At 35.2% G+C, this 19,970-nt stretch overlaps 1 protein-coding gene across 1 annotated transcript in view; it reads right to left on the reverse strand.

Annotated features, from left to right (window-relative positions):
• BCAS3 (BCAS3 microtubule associated cell migration factor) overlaps positions 1-19,970 on the reverse strand; it is a gene marked incomplete at its 5' end in the record, with an annotated part of 537,991 nt that overhangs the window by 349,614 nt on the left and 168,407 nt on the right. The window contains one exon of the mRNA XM_081805976.1: positions 7,276-7,409. Within this exon, the coding sequence (XP_081662102.1) occupies positions 7,276-7,409 (134 nt within the window). The remainder of the gene's footprint in view (positions 1-7,275; positions 7,410-19,970) is intronic.

Below are 19,970 nucleotides of genomic sequence, written 5' to 3' on the forward strand. Positions count from 1 at the left end.
AATGTGCTCAACATCACTTGGCATCAGGGAAATACGAATCAAAACCTCAATGAGATACCACCTCACACCAGTCAGAATGGCTAAAATTAACAAGTCAGGAAACGACAGATGTTGGCAAGGATGCGGAGAAAGGGGTACCCTCCTACACTGTTGGTGGGAATGCAAGCTGGTGCAGCCACTCTGGAAAACAGTATGGAGGTTCCTCAAAAAGTTGAAAATAGAGCCACTGTATGACCTAGAAATTGCACTACTGGGTATTTACCCCAAAGATACAAATGTAGTGATCCGAAGGGGTACGTGCACCCCGATGTTTATAGCAGCAATGTCCACAATAGCCAAACTGTGGAAAGAGCCAAGATGTCCAATCAACAGATGAATGGATAAAGAAAATGTGGCATATATCTACACAATGGAATATTATGCAGCCATCAAAAAAACCCAAAATATTGCCATTTGCAATGGTGTGGATGGAACTAGAGTGTATTAAGCTGACGAAATAAGTCAATCAGAGAAAGACATGTATCATATGATCTCACTGATATGAAGAATTCTTAATTTCAGGAAACAAACTGAGGGTTGCTGGAGTGGTGGGGGGTGGGAGGGATGGGGTGGCTGGGTGATAGACATTTAGGAGGGTATGTGCTATGGTGAGCGCTGTGAATTGTGTAAGACTGTTGAATCACAGACCTGTACCTCTGAAACAAATAATACATTATACGTTAAAAAAAAAAAAAGATAGTAGGAAGGGAAATATGAAGGGGGGGAATCGGAGGGGGAGACGAATCATGGGAGACTATGAACTCTGAGAAACAAACCAGGGGTTCTAAAGGGGTGGGGGGTGGGGGGGTAGGTTGGCCTGGTGATGGGTATTAAAGAGGGCACATATTGAATGGAGCACTGGGTGTTATATGGAAACAATGAATCATGGAACACTACATCAAAAACTAATGATGTAATGTATGGTGATTAACAGAAAAAAATAAAATAAAATTATTTCTACCCAGGGCACAGAACTGAAGCAGTAGACAAAAATGCCCCTCTCCTAGACTATCCTTAAAAAAGATGTATTTTCATACTTTAAAAGCTGCTGCCTGAGAGTCCAGCTTCCAATCTAGATGCTCCATCTACATGCTGACTGAGAGCCACACATTAACAAAATGAAGGATATAAATCATATGACCATCTCAATAGATATGGAAAAAGCATTTTAAAATATTCAACATCCATTCATGATAAAAACTCTCAACAAAATGAATATAAAGGAAATGTACCTCAACATAATAAAGGCCATCTATGACAAGCCCACACCTAACATCACACTCAACCATGACCAGATGAAAGCTTTTCCTCTAAGATGAAGAACAAAAACAAGGATGCCCATTCTCACCATTTTTTTCAACATGCTACTGGAAATCCTAGTCAGAGAAATTAGGCAAGAAAAATAAAGACATCAGTCAATGTGATGTAACACATCAAGAGAAAGGATAAAAACCATATGATCATTTCAATAGACACAGAAAAAGCATTTGACAAAGTATAACATCCATTCATGATAAAAACCCTCTGCAAAGTAGGTTTAGAGGGAATATACCTCAATATAATAAAGGCCATATATGAAAAACCCACAGCTAACATCATACTCAATGGAGAAAAACTGAAAGCTTTCCCCCTAAGATCAGGAACAAGATAAGGATGTCCATTCTCACCACTTTTATTCAACATGGTACTAGAAGTCCTAGCCACAGCAATTAGACAACAAAAAGGAATGAAAGGCATCCATATTGGTAAGGAAGAAATAAAACTTCCAAAATTTGAAGATGACATGATACTATATAGAGAAAACCCAAAAGACACCACCAAAAAACTACTAGAATTGATCAATGAATTCAGTGAGGTCACAGTATACAAAAATCAATGCACAGAAATCTGTTGCATTTCTATACACTAATAATGAAGCAAGAGAAAGAGAAATTAAGAAAGCAATCCCATTTACAATTGCACCGAAAATAATAAGATACCTAGGAATAAACTTAACCAAGGAAGTGAAAGACCTGTATTCTGAAAACTATAAAACACCGATTAAAGAAACTGAAGATGACACAAACAAATTGAAAGACATTCTATGCTCATGGATTAGAACAAATATTGTTAAAATGTCCATACTACCCAAAGCAATCTACACATTTAATGCAATCCCTATCAAAATACCAATAGCATTTTTCACAGAACAAGAACAAATAATCCTAAAATTTGTATGGAGCCACAAAAGATCCCAAATAGACAAAATAATCTTACAAAAGAAAAACAAAGCTGATGGTATCACAATTCCAGATTTTAAGTTATACTACAAAGCTACAGCAATCAAAACAGTATGATACTGGCATAAAAATAGACACATAGGTCAATGAAACAGTACAGAAAACCCAGAAATGAACCCACAACCATATGGTTAATCAATCTCTGACAAAGCAGGAAAGAATATCCAAGGGGAAAGAGACAGTCTCTTCAATAAATGGTGTTGGGAAAACCAGACAGCAACATGCAAAAGAATGAAACTGGACCACTTTCTTACACCATATACAAAAATAAACTCAAAATGGATTAAAGACCTAAATGTGAGGCCTGAAACCATAAAAATCCTAGAAGAGAGCATAAGCAGTAATTTCTCTGACATCGACTGTAGCAATATTTTTCTAGATATGTCTCCTGAGGCAAGGGAAATAAAGGGAAAAATAAACTATTGGAACTATATCAAAATAAAAAGCTTCTGCACAGCAAAGGAAACAATCAACAAAACTAAAAGGCAACCTACTGACTAGAAGAAGATATTTGCAAATGATATATCCGATAAAAGGTTAGTATCCAGGATATATAAAGAATTTATACAACTCAATATCCAAAACAAAAAAAACAAATAATGCAATTAAAAACTGGGCAGAAGACATGAAAGATATTTCTCCAAAGAAGACAGACAGATGGCCAACAGACACATGAAAAGTTGCTTAACATCACTCAATATCGGGGAAACACAAAACTACAATGAAAGACCACCTCACACTGGTTGAGGTCAGAATGGCTGAATGTCAGAATGGCTGAAATCAAAAATGCAAGAAACAACAGGTGTTGGCAAGGATGTAGAGAAAAAGGAAACTCTTATCCTGTTGGGAGGAATGCGAACTGCTGCAGCCACTCTGGAAAATAGTACAGAGGTTCCTCAAAAATTTTAAAATAGAACCACCCTACAATCCAACAATTACACCACTGGGTATTTACCTAAAGAAAACAAAAACACTAATTCAAAGGGCTACATGCACTCCTATGTTTATTGCAGCATTGTTTACAAGAGCAAACTATGGAAGTAGCCCAAGTGTCCATCAACTGATGAACAGATACAGATGATGTGTAACACACATACACACACACACACAGTGGAATATTATTCAGTCATAAAAAAGAATGAAATCTTGTCATTTGCAAAGCCGTGGATGAAGTTAGAGAATATAATGCTAAGTGAAATAAGTCAGTCCAAGAAAGACAAATACCACATGATTTCACTCATTTGTGGAATTTAAGAAACAAAGCAAATCATCATAGGGAAAAAACAGGGAGAGGCAAACCAAGAAACAGACTCTTAACTACAGAGAACAAACTGATGGTTACCAGAGGGGAGGTGGCAGGATGGGTGAAATAGGTGATAGGGATTAAGGAGTACACTTGTCATGATGAGCATCGGGTTACTAAAATAAAAACTTAAAAATAAAAAGAGAAAAATCATAAGAAAGAGAAAATACATTTACAGTACTTATCAAAATAAATCCACATGAGTGGACCCGTGAAGTTCAAACCCATGTATTCAAGGGTTAGCTATATTTGTTGTAAGAATCAGGTCACTAGAAAACCCAGAAATGAACCCACAACCATATGGTCAATTAATCTTTGACAAAGGAGGAAAGAATATCCAATGGGAAAAGGACAGTCTCTTCAATAAATGGTGTTGGGAAAACTGGACAGCAACATGCAAAAGAATGAAACTGGACCACTTTCTTACACCATACACAAAAATAAATTCAAAATAGATGAAAGACCTAAATGTGAGACAGGAAACCATCAAAATCCTAGAGGAGAACATAGGCAGTAACCACTCTGACACAAGCTATAGCAACTTCTTACATGATATGTCTCCTCAGGAAAGGGAAACAAAAGCAAAAATGAACTATTGGGATTTCATCAAGATAAAAAGCTTCTGGGTAATGGGTTTTAAGGGGGGAACTTGTGTAGAGCACTGGGTGTTACATGTAAGTGATGAATCAGTAAATTCTACTCCTGAAACCAGTATTACCCTATATGTTAACTAACTAGAATTTAAATAAAATTTTGAAAAAAAAAATAATAATTTGGTAAAGTAAAAAAAAAAAAGATAAAAACCTTCTGCACAATGAAGGAAACAATCAACTAAACTAAAAGGCAACCTTTGGGAGGGGGGGAAGATATTTGCAAATGACATATCTGATAAAGGATTGGCATCCAAAATCTATAAAGAACTTATAAAACTCAACACCCCAAAAACAAATAATCCAGTTAAAAAATGGGCAGAAGGCATGAACAGACATTTTTCCAAAGAAGACATACACATGAAAAGATGCTCAACATCACTCAATATTAGAGAAATACAAATCAAAACTACGATGAGATACCACCTCACACCTGTCAGAATAGCTAAAATTAACAACACAGGAAACAACAGGTATTGGTGAGGATTCAGAGAAAGGGGAACCTTCTTACACTGTTGGTGGGAATGCAAACTGGTGCAGCCACTCTAGAAAACAGTATGGAGGTTCCTCAAAAACTTAAAAATAGAACTACCCTACAATCCAGCAATTACACTACTGGGTATTTACTCAAAGGATACAAAAATACTGATTCTAAGGGACACATGCACCCCAATGTTTATAGCAGCATTATAAACAATGGCCAAATTATGGAAAGAGCCCAAATGTCCATCAACTGATGAATGGATAAAGAAGATATGGTATATATACACAATGGTATATTACTCAGCCATAAAAAAAGAATGAAATCTTGCAATTTGCAATGAGGAGGATGGAGCTAGAGAATGTTATGCTAAGCGAAGTAAGTCAGAGAAAGACAAATACTATATGATTTCACTCATATGTGGAATTTAAGAAACAAAATAAATGAACATGGGGGGAAGAACAGAAAGACAAACCAAGAAACAGACTCTTAACTATAGAGAATAAACTGATGGTTATCAAAGGAGAGGTGGGGGGATGGGTTAAATGGATGATGGGGATTAAGGAGGGTGCCTGGGATGAGCATCAGGTATTATATGTAAGGACTGAATCACTAAATTCTATACCTGAAATGAATATTACACTGTATTCTAACTAAATAAAAACTTTTTAAAAAATCAGGTCACATTTTTAGTGAAGAACTTCCCACATTTTAGATTTGGCTGGCTGCATTCTCATGGTATTGTTTAACTTGTCTATCTCTGTCTTTTATGTAAAGTACTAATTATATCTATGGGCTGAATTAGATTCAGGTTTAATTTAGAGGATTGGGCAGAAATATTTCATAGATGATATTGTATACATCCTATTACATCAAATCAGGAAGTACATGATATCTGACTGTTCCACCATCAGCTAAAACTAAATACAGATGATTATTGCCTAAATCCATTGTTTCATTAGGGGTAGCAACAATGGTGATTCTTAAAATTCTGACTTTTTTTTTTAATTGAGGTATAACTGACATACAACTTTATATTAGTTTCAGGTGTACGGCATAATGATTCAATATGTGTATATATTGCAAAATAATCACCACACTAAATCTAAATTCTAACATTTTTAATACTGGAATTCTTCCATAAAGAAAAACTTTCCCTCACCAACTATTCAGTTATCTTATTAAATTGATATAAGAAAGACAAGTTAAATGCTTTAGTTATCAATTTTCAAAATAATGAGTTAGTAAACAAGCAACCTACAGTTACGTCCAATACTTCCTTTTTAAGTATCATTATAAACTCATGGATTTCTATATATTTAAGATATTTCATTCTATTACAGAAAATTCTAATGGAAACTTACGATAAAAAGCATTTTAGACTAGTGGGAAAGGATGGACTAGCTAATAAATAGTGGTGGGTCAATGAGCTATCTCTCAGGATAAAGGATATACAATAGCATACTGGTAAATGCATAACCATAGGCTCTTGGAAACAAAAGAATGAATAGTTGGAATTTTAGCCTATTAAGCTAGCTCAGTATCTACCAAGTGATATTAAGAATACATGTAAAAGCACTTAGCATGGTGCCTAATACAAATGCTTAGTAAGTTATGTATGTGGATGTGTGTGTGGATGTTGTGTGGATGTGTGTGTATGTGCATGCCCATACATGCATGCACAGTGATGTGCTGCTAAATGTTAAAAACTGGCTCCATGGGGCGCCTGGGTGACTCAGTCGTTAGGCGTCTGCCTTCGGCTCAGGTCATGATCCCAGGGTCCTGGGATCGAGCCCCGCATCGGGCTCCCTGCTCGGCGGGAAGCCTGCTTCTCCCTCTCCCACTCCCCCTGCTTGTGTTCCCTCTCTCGCTATCTCTGAATCTGTCAAATAAATAAATAAAATCTTAAAAAAAAAAAAAAAACTGGTTCCATAAGAAAAGAAACAGTTCTGACTTGTAGTGTTTGTCGATTTCCATTATATAAACACTCCTAGCGTAGATGATTTCACGCCACCAATGTAATGTCACTACATCCAGAGTTGGGGACAAACGTACACAACTCATTCTCACTAGCCACTGTGAGCTGACTCCTGCATACCACCAAATATTACCCATAGAGTCATACATTATAAAATTCAATTATTTTGTGTATATGTGAACACATGTTTACATGCATTTGTGTGTGTGCATGTGCATGTATGCATATATATAAAACCAAAACACACATAAAAAGACCGGGAGAGATATCCAATGGATGATAGGGTTTTTGCTGGGGGAGGAAATGGTATAGGGTAGGAGGAGAAGGCTATATAGAACTTATGTTTTATCAACTTCATTGACTTGTTTGCCTACTGCTTATGTATTTATTGGGTCAAAATAGGATATTTTATGTTCTCACTAATATTAACATTAAGCTCCAATATGACATAAATAACCAGCTAAATTAGATGTCATATTACACACACACACTCACACACACACAACACACACACACAAACACCTTCTAAAAAATATACAACTTACTTTGGCTTCAGTTTCTCCCCTGTGAAGAGTATATAGATGATGGACAGCACTTTGTGATGAAGACCAAGGATGAGTCAGAATCTGGAAGACATGAAAGTCATGGCCAAGGGTGTCTGTTGTGACTAGAAGCATTCCTGAAAGACACACCAAAAAGAGTAAAAATAAAAACAATTATGTATGTGGATGAAATATTTTCACAAAATACTCATTATACTTTAAAGGAAAAAAAATTATCAAAGATGTAAAAAACTTTCCCCAATAAAAAAAATTAAAACACAGCACCTTTTTCCTGTATGAACACAAAACCTTCATGCCACATCAGTATACATCAGTATACATTTAGTGAGGACGCTAACTGTAGTTTTCTGATGTTCCCATATAACTAGTAGAGAAAGGTTTACCAAGAGTTCACAAGCATTTTAAAACAGCCAATCTGATAACAAAGAACGTGAAAATGACTTCTCTCCATGGAACTAAAACCTGCTCCCACTTTTTACCATTTCTCAAAACCTGAATTTTGAGTTTCAGTTTATCTACTAATACCCTACCTTAATTCACCAGTTTAAACTGTGTCTCTACCCTGGCATAACATTTATCCAAACTGCCTACAGTGTCTCACGGAGCAAGTTTTTAATTTTGACAAAATGTCATAGCGAAGAATTCTTTGCCTAATCCATGGTCACAAATATTTTGTTTTCTTGTCAAAATTTCAGAGTTTTATATTTTACATATAGGTCTATCATTCATTTTGAGTTAATTTTTGTAAAAAGTATGAGGTGTCGCACAAATTAACATTTTTGCAAATGATGTCCAATTGTTCCAGCAAGATTTCTTCAAGAGACTGTTCTTTATCCACTGAATTCTTTATTCTTTATTTTTTTATCCATTGTCAACTTGTCAAAGATCAACCAGCTATATCTGCATAGGTCTTTTTCTGGAAGTATTATTCCAGTCATTCAATTTCTGCATCTATGCTTTCATTAATACCACACATTTTTTTTTTAAGATTTTATTTATTTGTCAGAGAGAGAAAGAGAGCACAAGAAGGGGGAGTGGAAGAGGGAGAAGTAGGCTCCCCGCCAAGCAAGGAGCCCGAAGCAGAACTCGATCCCAGGACCCTGGGACCATGACCTGAGCCGAAGGCAGATGCCCAACCAATTGAGCCACCCAGGCACCCCAATACCACACTTTCTTGACTATTGTAACTTTATAGTAAATCTTGAGATCAGGTAAGAACCTTTTCAACATTATTTTGGTTATTCCAATTCCTTTCCAAACACAGAATCAGATTTTGATATAACAAAAATTCCTAGGATATTTTTTTGGGAGGATTATATTAAGTCTATAAATCAATTTGAGGGTGATGGACATCTTAACAATATTGAGTCTTCTGATCTATGAACACTTCATATTTCTTGATATATATATCTTCTTTGACTTTTTTTCTTGTTCAGCACACAAATTGTAAATGTACCTAGATCCATTATAAATGGGACTCTTCATTTTATCTCAATTATCAATTTTTCCCTGCTGGCATAGAGAGACATAACTGACATTTTTTATATTCTGCCAGTTCTAGGAAGGGTTTTTTTAGATTACATGGAATTTTCTTTACAGACTATCATGTAGTATGTGAACAGACATAATTTTATTTCTTCCTTTCCAAATTACATGCCTTTTTTTTCTTTTTCTTCACTTACTACATTTGCTGAGAAAAAAGAACTGGTGAAAGCAATATTCATGGCTTCCAAATTTTAGGAGAAAGGATTCAATCTTCAAGTATGATATTAGCTTTAGGATTTTTTATAAATGCCCTCTATCAACTTGAGGATGTTTCTTTATACTCCTAGTTTGTTGAGAGCTTTTATAATGAACAAATGTTGAATTTTGTCCAGTGTTTTACACCTCTGAAATGATTATGTGGTTTTCTTCTTTACTCGATTAATATGGTGAATTTTACTAATGAATGATAATGTTAAACAAGCCTTGCATTCCTAGGATAAGCTCCACCTGGTCAAAATCCTTTATTATATGCTGCCAGATTCAATTAGCTAATGTTTTAAGGTTTTCATGATGTGTTCCTGAGGGATATTCGTTTGTAGGTGTCTAATCATGTGTTTGTCTGTTTTTGGAATCAGGGTAAAGCTGGTCCTATTGTGAAATGTTCCTTATATTCTTATTTTCTAGAAAAGATTGGGGGAAACTGCTATTATTTCCTACCCTTAGATGTTCAGTAGTATTTGCCAGTGAAACTATGTGGGCCTTTTTGTTGTTGAAAGCTCCAAAATCATTTTAATTTAATTTCTTTGTAATTTAAATTTTATTACTTTAAAATGGAAAACTGGGGTGTTTAAATGTTCTTGGGTGAATTACTTTCTGTAACTCAAGGAAATGGACTTTATTAATATCTGTAGGATCTTTGGTGATGTCTACTTTTTCATTGAGATTATCAATAATTTGTCTTCCCTCCTTTTTTCCTTGGTCATACTGGCTAGATGTTTTCAAGGATATCTATTTGGGGTGTCACTGAGTTTTTCTTTTTTCTTTTCTTTTCTTTTTTTTTTTTAAAGGTTTTATTTATTTTTTGACAGAGAGAGAGACAGCAAGAGAGGGAACACAAGCAGGGGGAGTGGGAGAGGGAGAAGCAGGTTTCCTGCTGAGCAGGGAGCCCGATGCGGGGCTTGATCTCAGGACTCTGAGATCATGACCTGAGCAGAAGGCAGACGCTTAACGACTGAGCCACCCAGGTGCCCCAGCTGTCACTGATTTTCTTTCAATTTCATTGATTCATCTCCTATATTCCTCCTTCTGCTATTAGTATCTTCTGTTACTATTTCCTTCATTCTCCTTGCTTTAGTTTTATTTGCTCTTTGTTTTTTCAACTTTTTCTTTGTTTAACTCACATGAACACACAACCCTGAGATCAAGACCTGAACTGAGATCGAGAGTCAGATGCTTAACCCACTGAGCCACTAAGGCGCACCTTTTTCAACTTTCTTAAGGTGGAAGCTTAGATTACTGTTCCCGGAACTTTCTTCTTTTTCAGAGTAAGCATACATTGGTATAAATTTCCCTATAAACCTGCTTTAAAATGGAATGAATTCCAAAAACTTGTTATTGCCTTTTCATTTGCATTCAGTTCTAAATGTTTTCCAGATATTTCCTCTTTATTCATGGGATATTTAGTATGTTGTTGAGTTTTTCCAAGTATTTGGGTATTTTTCAGGTATCTTTCACATACTGAGTTTTAGTTTAATTCCATTATGACAAGAAATTTGTTAAACCTTGTTTTATATCTGAGACTAGATTGCAGTGACTGTTCCACACACACTCGAACACTTGCAGTGTTATAAAGGTCAGTTAATTGATAGAATTGTTAGGATCTTCAATATCCTTACTGATTGATTGCCTACTTTCTTGTTCTACCACTGAATAGAACCAAACACTTCCAAGTATAATTGTGGATATTTTTTTTTCAGTTATATAAGCTCCCTAAATTTTAGACCTTTTTTTTTTAAGTCCATACACATTTAGGATTATTAGGACTTCTTTATGAACTGCCTCTTTTATCGAGATGTCCCATTTTAACCCTAGTATTTTCCTTGTTCTGAAGTCTACTTTTTCTGGTATTGATATCATTACTTTAGCTTTGTTCTGATTGGTGCACACATGGTATATACTTTTCCATTCTTTCACTTTTATAATCAATATAATTGTATTTAAAATGATTTTGTTTTAGACAATAATTGAGGTCTAATTTGGGGTTTTCTTAAATTCAATTCTGGACTTTTTAAATTGGTGTCTATAGTTCATTTACATTTAGCCTAACTTACTGGTAGGGTTGAGTTTATAGCTACCATTTTATTTTTTTTTTATTATTTTTCTGATGGTTTCCTTGCTTTTGTTGTTTCTCTGTTCTTGCTTCCTTCCCTTTTCCTAGATAATTTCAATACTTTTAATATCCAATTTTAATTTTTCTATTAGCTTTTTAAATCTCTCTCTTTATATTAAATTTCTGTCGGTTGTTCCAGAAACTATAATACACATATCTAAATTTGTGTGTGTTTGTTTATATTTTGTCCAGAATTTATATTTGTTTTCTGTGGGAAGAATGATTTATTAGCTCACTCTGCTATGCCAAAAGCAGAATCACATTTTTTAACTCTTAAAACTTTTCTCAGTTGAAAAAAAATATATGAAAGAATATTAAGCGCTAGTGGAAGATAAGGTCGGCATTTAAATGGAAAGATGAAGTATATGTGAGTTTGCTATCTACTTGGCTAATATAAGGTACAGCTCTAGTCACTATGTTAAATTCAAAAATACCACACTAGACGCCAGTGTCCTGACTACTTCCAAAAGAATACATTTTAGATGATGAAAAGTGTCATTTATTGATATCTACTTCAAACGTGTAACAGTTTATATAACATTGCCTCCCATTCTGCACCCAGCTATGGTCATGGGGTCACTGACATACTTTATATTCTTTCCATATTATTGTTGTTATCCAAACAATAAATTTCTAAGGTTGAGCATGAATGCTTAATTGTCCTTTTGTGGACAATATTTCTTCACTCCTCCTACTTTTTGCTGAGTGATACTAAGTCTGAATTATCACAATTCTGCTACTATGTTTTGATTTCACTTTTCCACCATAAAATGATTTTCTGCACATGAGAAACAATTCAATGGAAACATTCTGACAGGAAAATGATGAACTTATAGTACAAATATATGACTCACCTACTAAAGATAAACTTCATTTCTTTTAGAATCGTATCAATATTGTACTCATAATAAGCACTGCAGTAAAAGTCCCTGTTAGCCAAATCAAGACAATTACTGTTTCTCATGTGAATGATAATCACAAATGAATACTTTTCAATAGGCTCCCAGCTTTTCAAACTGACATTAACAACTGTCTAGTTTCTAATACGTAAAACAAATTGAGATTTTTAGAGAAATAGGCCACTGAAAATTTATCTTTATTAGATTCTGTGTATCCTATCTAAAAAGTTTTCTTTTGGGGTGCCTGGGTGGCTCAGTCAGTTAAGTGGCTGCCTTCAGCTCAGGTCATGATCTCGGGGTTCTGAGACTGAGCCTTGTGTAGGGCTCCCCACTCAGTGAGGAGTCTGCTTCTCCCTCTCCTTTTGCCCCTCCCCCTGCTCATGCTCATTCACTCACTCTCAAATAAATAAAATCTTTTAAAAAAAGTTTTCTTTTTCCACTTCCCCATGTAAATGTGGCTTCCATAATCCACCAATGAGCTTTTTTTGATAAAATTTTAAAATAGTAAAAAAAAAAAATTGAAAGAGCAGAAAGGAAAGGAAGAAATAAATAACTAGTATAGTACTATACAATCATGTGCTTTCTTTTAATTTATAATTTCCTCTTTTGCACACATTCTGCTGGGAGAAATGACAAGCTTTTTTTTTTTTTTTTCCTAGAACACAATTTAAAAAGCCGATATACATAAAAGGAAAAAGTCGTACAGAGTAGACTGTGGCTTGAGAACTATTTACGCAGCATCAGAAGACTAAACCAGACTCTAGCCTGGCCATAAACTAAACCCACGCCCCAAATGAGGTGCCAAGCCACAAAAAGCATTTGCGTCATCTGGGAATACAAGGAAAAGAAGGACTTCTAATTATAGGGCCTGGAAGCGGAAGCTTAGAGTGATTAGCTGTTTAGGCGCTGCTGTGTGTTTATCTGGAAGCTTCCTCTCCCTCACTCTCAGCTTTAAGTTTGATAGATGAGCGTTAGCATTAGAGGGTGGGGACTGAAGCTGCTGATGGTACATGGCGTTCTCCAAAATCTGAGGTAGCTGGAGACTGAACATTAAGGCTTTTGTGGCCTTATAAGAACATAAATCTTTTCAACTGGGCGTCAGCTGGTTAGCCCAAAAGGCAAAATTAAAGAGGAGCAAACCTCCACTGGGCATATGCTATAAAATCTTGGAAACATGAGTAGGTATGTCTTTTTTACCATATCCTATTTATAACACCTCCCTAATTGCATGGTTCTTTATCACGTGCACACATATGAATTGGAAAACAAATTACCAGCTATTCACACTCTCTTCCAAAAAGAGATATAAACACTGACATGCTGGGGCAAACAGAAATCGTTACAGGAATTCCAAATATATCACTCATAAAATAATTTTACATTTTGGTATTAATTCTTGTGAATTTAATACTTCCCCATCAATACCTGTACAGATTAAAACTTAGAAATTATTTAATTATCTTTTAAAGTTACTGGTCAGATTTGTAAACAAAAGCAGAAAAACAAAACCTTAGTACTGATTAAAATCTTTTAGGTCTTCAAATTACATAAAACCACAATAATAACCTATGAAAGTCTGATTAATAAAACCTTTAAAATGAATGTGAATACTTGAAAACAACAGTCTCAAAATTTCCCTGTGGGCAGCAACAATGTTAGCACATTTATGTTTGAAGATGCTGATAATCAAACTCATTGCTGTATTTTTCTACATTTATGGCCCAGGGTATATTAAGTCTTTCTTAAATTTAAGCTCAAAATCACTGTTAAAAGCACTGCAGTACACACTGTCAAACATACAAAAGACATGATTCATTTTATCCCTTCCTAAAGTTGCATATATCCACAACCAAGATAAATTAGACCAAAATCTCTGACATGGTTCTTACTCATTTGCTCCATGTGGGAAAATCTAAAATCAATAGCTGGTTTTCGGGCGCCTGGGTGGCTCAGTTGGTTAAGCGACTGCCTTCGGCTCAGGTCATGATCCTGGAGTCCCGGGATCGAGTCCCGCATCGGGCTCCCTGCTCGGCAGGGAGTCTGCTTCTCCCTCTGGCCCTCCCCCCTCTCATGTGCTCTCTCTAATTCTCTCTCAAATAAATAAATAAAATCTTCAAAGAAAAAAAAGTTGGTTTTCGAGCTCACTTATTTTATAACTTACTATTTCTATCTTCTTGCGTTTTTAGGAGTTTCAAGTTAAGTGTCCAAACATCTTCACTGGAATAATTAATTTGTTTTCTTCCTTTCACTTTGCATCATGTAATTTTTAGGATTCTGAAAACATCTTTGGCCATATCCAACGGATTTTCATATTAAATATTCTAATACTCATTGTTTTCAATAGTCTTTTCATCCAAGAGACATATAGGAAAGTGGTGCATGTCTATGTATTTTTATTTTTCCAAGTGGTTGAATACATTTTTTGTCAGATGCCAAAATAGTTTTTAAGCTTTATTAATCTTCATTAATGGACAATTTATTTACAATAAATATGTACTCATTTTCAAACAGTTTGATGAGTCTGACAAGTACATCATCAAGATAGAGCACATGCGAAAAAAATTCTCTTGTGTCCACTTGCAGTCCATCCCCTCCCCATTGTGTGGCCCCAGGCAACCACTGACTGGCTTTCTGTCATTATGAATTAATATTGCCTACTTTAGAATTCCATGTAAATGGAGTCACACAACATCTTGTTAAACCTACTGCTGTGGCTAACAGTACTACCTTCGTTTATATTACTGGGCAGTATTCCATTATACAGATATATGATCATTTATATATCCATTCAGCAGTTGTTTCTAGTTTTTGGCTATTGTGAAACAAACTCCTGTGTGAACATATGTTTTTATTCTTCTTAGGTGAATATGTAGGAGTAGAACTGCTGGCTCATGTGTATGTTTAACTTGATAAAAAAAAAAAAGAAAAAACTGAAAATGTTCATCCAAAGTGGCTGTATCATTTTAACTTTCCCATGAGCTCCATAACTCATTAGCATTTGGTACTGTCAGTCTTTTAAAATTTTAACCATCTCAGTGAGATGGTTTCTTATGGTTTTAGTATGCCATATTCCTTAATGATCAGTGATGTTGATTAGCTTTCTGTGTATTAAATGGCTATTTGCATATTTTCTTTTGTGACATGATTGTTCAAATCTTTTGCCCAACATTTTTGTTTTGTCTTTTCATTACATATATATATTTATGCATATGATCTATGACTATATACATATATAATACTTTCTCCCAGTTTATGGCACCCCACCTCATTTACTTGACCATATCTTTGCCAAGGTCCTTAATTTAATGAAGGCCAATTTTATGGTTTGTGTTTTTGGTGCCCTATCTAAAACATCTTTCTCTATCCCTCCTGGGTCACAATGATATAATCCTTCTGTTTTCTCTTTGAAGGCTTAGTTTAAGCTTTAAAATTAAGTCTATGATCAATTTAGAGTTCGTTTTTGTGTATGGTGTTAAGTAAAAGTTTATTTTTTTCCCAAGTGGATATCCCAGTTGTTCAGCACCATTGTTGAGACAACTATACTATCCACATTGAATTACTTACTATTTTGGTCCAATATCAGGTGACCATGTGTATGTGATAAATTTTTGGATTCTATTCCATCCATCTATAACTATATTTGCCCCAAACCATCCTTTCTAGATTACTATACATTTAGAGTAGGTCACCCACCTTTTTCCAGATTGATTTGACTATGGTAGATCCTTTGAATGTCTATATAATTTTAGAATAAGTTTGTGTTGATTACTTTTGGTTTAACCATTCACTTTTAATAAAGTGAACCATTAGTGGACAATATTAACACAAAATACTAATAGGACATCAAGGCATAAAGTGATTAAATATTTTTATAAAAAGATAATTTTCTTTCATAACTGAATGATTTTTCTTACCCGACCATATTGTAATATCACAACATGGAGAGTCCTTACAATGGCAAAAATGTAAAATTTTTAGATAAAGTAGAAGAACTGGGAAGATAAGGAAGTATTGTTTGGGAAGATTAATCTGACTCCTAACTTTATTCAGGAAAACAACACATCATACAGTTTCAGAGTTTTATAACTCTGAGGACCTTAGAAATAGCATGCCTGACTTCAATTAATAGATATGATTACTGAAACCCACAGTGAGAAAATCAAAATTAAAAGTCTAAAAAGTATTAGCTTGTGTTGTCTACTATTAGTACCAATACAACATACTGACCTCAGAGAAGAATTATAAACACAGATACACACACATATACAACTATCACAGACAATCACTGCTAAAAGTTCATAATAAAATACATTTCAAATTGAGGCTAATAGGAATTTGGTAGACAGGGGAGAGGGAAAAAAAAAGTAAAATATGAAAAGCAGAAGACAGAAGGAGAAGTAAAGAGGATATGACATGATGCAGATCAGTCTGCTTGGAACAGATATTTTATGTATTAGGACTACAAAATATAATTTGAAAGGTAAATTTGGAAATTAGGTATTACCAAAGGAATGCCTTCTATGTACTTCAGAGATGTGTAAAACAGAACTTTTTAACTTTTTGGGTAGAGCTTATACAGGTGTGTGTGTGTGCGTGTGTGTGTGTGTGTACCAAGCTATATACTTAACATTCATGCAATCTACATTATGTAAGCTACAGTTCAATAAAAATGAAGACAAACCAAAACAAAAATAAGGGTAAGAGAACAAGATAAAATCGGTGGTTTTATAGAGAGTGAATGAATGGAGAGAGAGAAAAGACAGGTGCTAAACAGAGCAGTTAGAAAGTTAAAATCCTGCCCCTATGGGGCAGGGGAGGAGGGAGACACAATAAAACCTAAAAACACAGCAATCAGAGAGGGATGCATAAGAAATACAGATACATGGTGAGGGGTCAAGAAAGAGGTCAATGAGTCTCAGATGTGCAGCTTGGCCAAATGGGTGGTCAAAGCACCACGAATCATATATTCCAGAGCATACATACGACACTCTAACAGACTTCAGTCAAGGTTCTAGCAGGGGAGATCAGAAACTATGTAACAATTATTAGATGAAAAATAAAAGTGTTAATCATTTAGCATTTTTATTTTGGGTATATTTGCAAATAGGTCAAATATTAGCAAATTACCAAGTGTCTCTGGAAATTAGATTTCATTACCTATCTGCACTATTTCAAAACATGACTTCTTAACTACATTTCAAAAAGACTATAAGAACAACCACTGACATACAACAAAGACTACTGGGCACCAAGGTAGGGATTCTTTGCACAACCTCACTCTACATATCTGTATCTATATAGATAAATGTAATGGCTTCTTAGCCCATCAGAAAGATACGGTTGGGGGGCACCTGGGTGGCTCAATCAGTTAAGCATCTGACTCTTGATTTCAGCTCATGTCATGATCTCAGGATTGTGAGATCGAGCCCTGTGTCAGGCTCTGCCTGAGGTTCTTTCCCTCTCCCTCTCCTTCTGCTCTCCCCCCTCTCTCTCTTTCTCTCTCAAATAAATAAATATCTTTAAAAAAAAAAAAAGAAATGACTTGAATAAAGAGACCAAAAACAACAACAACCATCAAAATTTCCCACAAAACAATCAAAGCAACAAAGGGAAAACCAAAAGATCAGTTCATTTTAAATTAAATAATAATTTTATTCTCTTCTATACTGTTGGTACTCTAAATTGTTGTGGTTTTTTTGGTGTTTTTTTTTTTTTTTGTAAAACCCATTATATTAATTCTGAATACTGATATGGACTACTGTTTTTACATGTTTCTTTTCATCATCCGTTCTGGCACCCAGTCCCCATTCCCATCCCTTCCCATCATAAGTACCCACCCTATTGGATGTAACGTATGTCCTTTGAAATATATGTATCCTTGAGAAATATTTGCACTGTTTTCAGAGCAATGTTCAAAATAATTAACATATGGCAAGAGTATATACAAATCTGAACGAGAACACTGAAACAAGCCTGAACCCAGGGAAGGGCCAGAACATTCTGGAGGAGAGGAAATGGGAAGGGACCACAAATATTCAAGTACTTCACTGCTTAACAACCAGTGAAGTTGTCCTGATAAGCAAAAGTTTAATTCACCGTTGGCTACTTTGCATCTATGTACTTGACTATAGATATTCTTCTTTACCTTCTTCAAAATTTAATACCGGATTTCTACCGTTATAGTTACATCTGTTACAGGTAGCATAGTGTTACAGGTATGTGTGTGTATATACATGTTTGCTTAACATTCTACATAGCATATATATATATGTATTCACATCTTTCATTAGTTCGTTTAGTGCTAACTGAGCACCTTTGTTTAATTAACTAGAAATATTATGGCAGTCATGGTGGGGAAGGAGACGGGCTCCTCCTTACTAGTGGACGCCCAGGACCCGGGGCTACATTAGGACTTTCATGGGCTTTGGGCATTTTTGCTTTTATGGGCCCCCTCTTCAATGAAAAAATATTTAAAATTATATTTTATGATTACAGTTGCTGGTTTTAAACATATATTAAAGTATCCCATTAGCTTAAAAGATTTTTTTTATAAAGATTTTATTTATTTATTTGAGAGCGAGAATGAGAGAGAGAGAGCATGAGAGGGGGGAGGGTCAGAGGGAGAAGCAGACTCCCTGCCGAGCAGGGAGCCCGATGCGGGACTCCATCCCGGGACTCCAGGATCATGACCTGAGCCAAAGGCAGTCGCTTAACCAACTGAGCCACCCAGGCGCCCCAAAAGATTTTTTTTTTTTGCTTTTTTTAAGCATTCTGGTGGGACCACAATACTAGCGTGGGCCCTGGGTATGATGCCTACTGTACTTTATGGTAAATCGAACCTGCAAAGTTACCACTGACTCTCATACAAGTCCTGTGTCACAATGAACATAGAGCAAAGAGAACAAATTCTTCAGGGAGTAATCCATTACATGAGTAAAACACGTCATTTTATGAGATGATGACAGAGGAGAGTAACTACAAATCTAGAATGGAAACAGCTCCTTCTTCGGGGAAAAAAAAATAAAAGCAATAAACTCTTCAAGCTGCCTTTGCATTGTTAGTGATACAGTATAAGTGACTGGCAGTAATAAACCAGCAGCTGTCAGATGAGAGGAAAAATCTGAAGCCACATAATTCTGTAAATCTCTGAGGCATTATATAGGTTAACAAAAACCAAGATAAGGTATTTTTCTGACCACTCACTGTGATCAATGGGGAAAACTCTGTGCAAAAGAAAAAAAAAAATCCAACCTAAACTTTTTAAATTATTAACCCAAGACCATCATCACCTTTCAATATATAGCATTTAATTAACCAGAAAAATTTCAAGTCTGTTAAAGATGCAGTCAAGCATCCAAAGAGGTACATGTTTAATCTACTTTACTACAGACCCAACATTCATTTTCCTCTTATTAATGGATGGAAAAGCAATTTCCCTGCCAAGGAAGGGCAATTATTTAAAATGTAGATGTGCTGTACTTCACAGCTCTCAGCTACTCAGCTGGCAGAAATAACGCCTCTGGAAAACAGATCAATTATTTACCCAAACTAAAGACAACAGGTCTATTTTAGAAATGTCAGGCTTACTGCAGGGAGTTGAGTATTTCATTATTCTATTTCTAATTTCCAATTAAATTAATAAAAAATACTTGCCTTTTTTATGTCAAAGACAATATACTTAATAATATGCCAATCTAGTGTACTTAGTTACACAAATATGATATATTTTCCACAAGATATTTTTAACATATATGTTATATATTTCAATCTTTTTTTTTTTTATTCTTACGTTAATCCCCATACATTACATCATTAGTTTTAGATGAAGTGTTCCATGATTCATTGTTTGTGCATAACACCCAGTGCTCCATGCAGAATGTGCCCTCCTCAATACCCACCCCCAG

This window comes from Leptonychotes weddellii, chromosome 15 (genome assembly GCF_054177405.1).
Source record: "Leptonychotes weddellii isolate Sample4059 chromosome 15, ASM5417740v2, whole genome shotgun sequence".
NCBI classification, from domain to species: domain Eukaryota; kingdom Metazoa; phylum Chordata; class Mammalia; order Carnivora; family Phocidae; genus Leptonychotes; species Leptonychotes weddellii.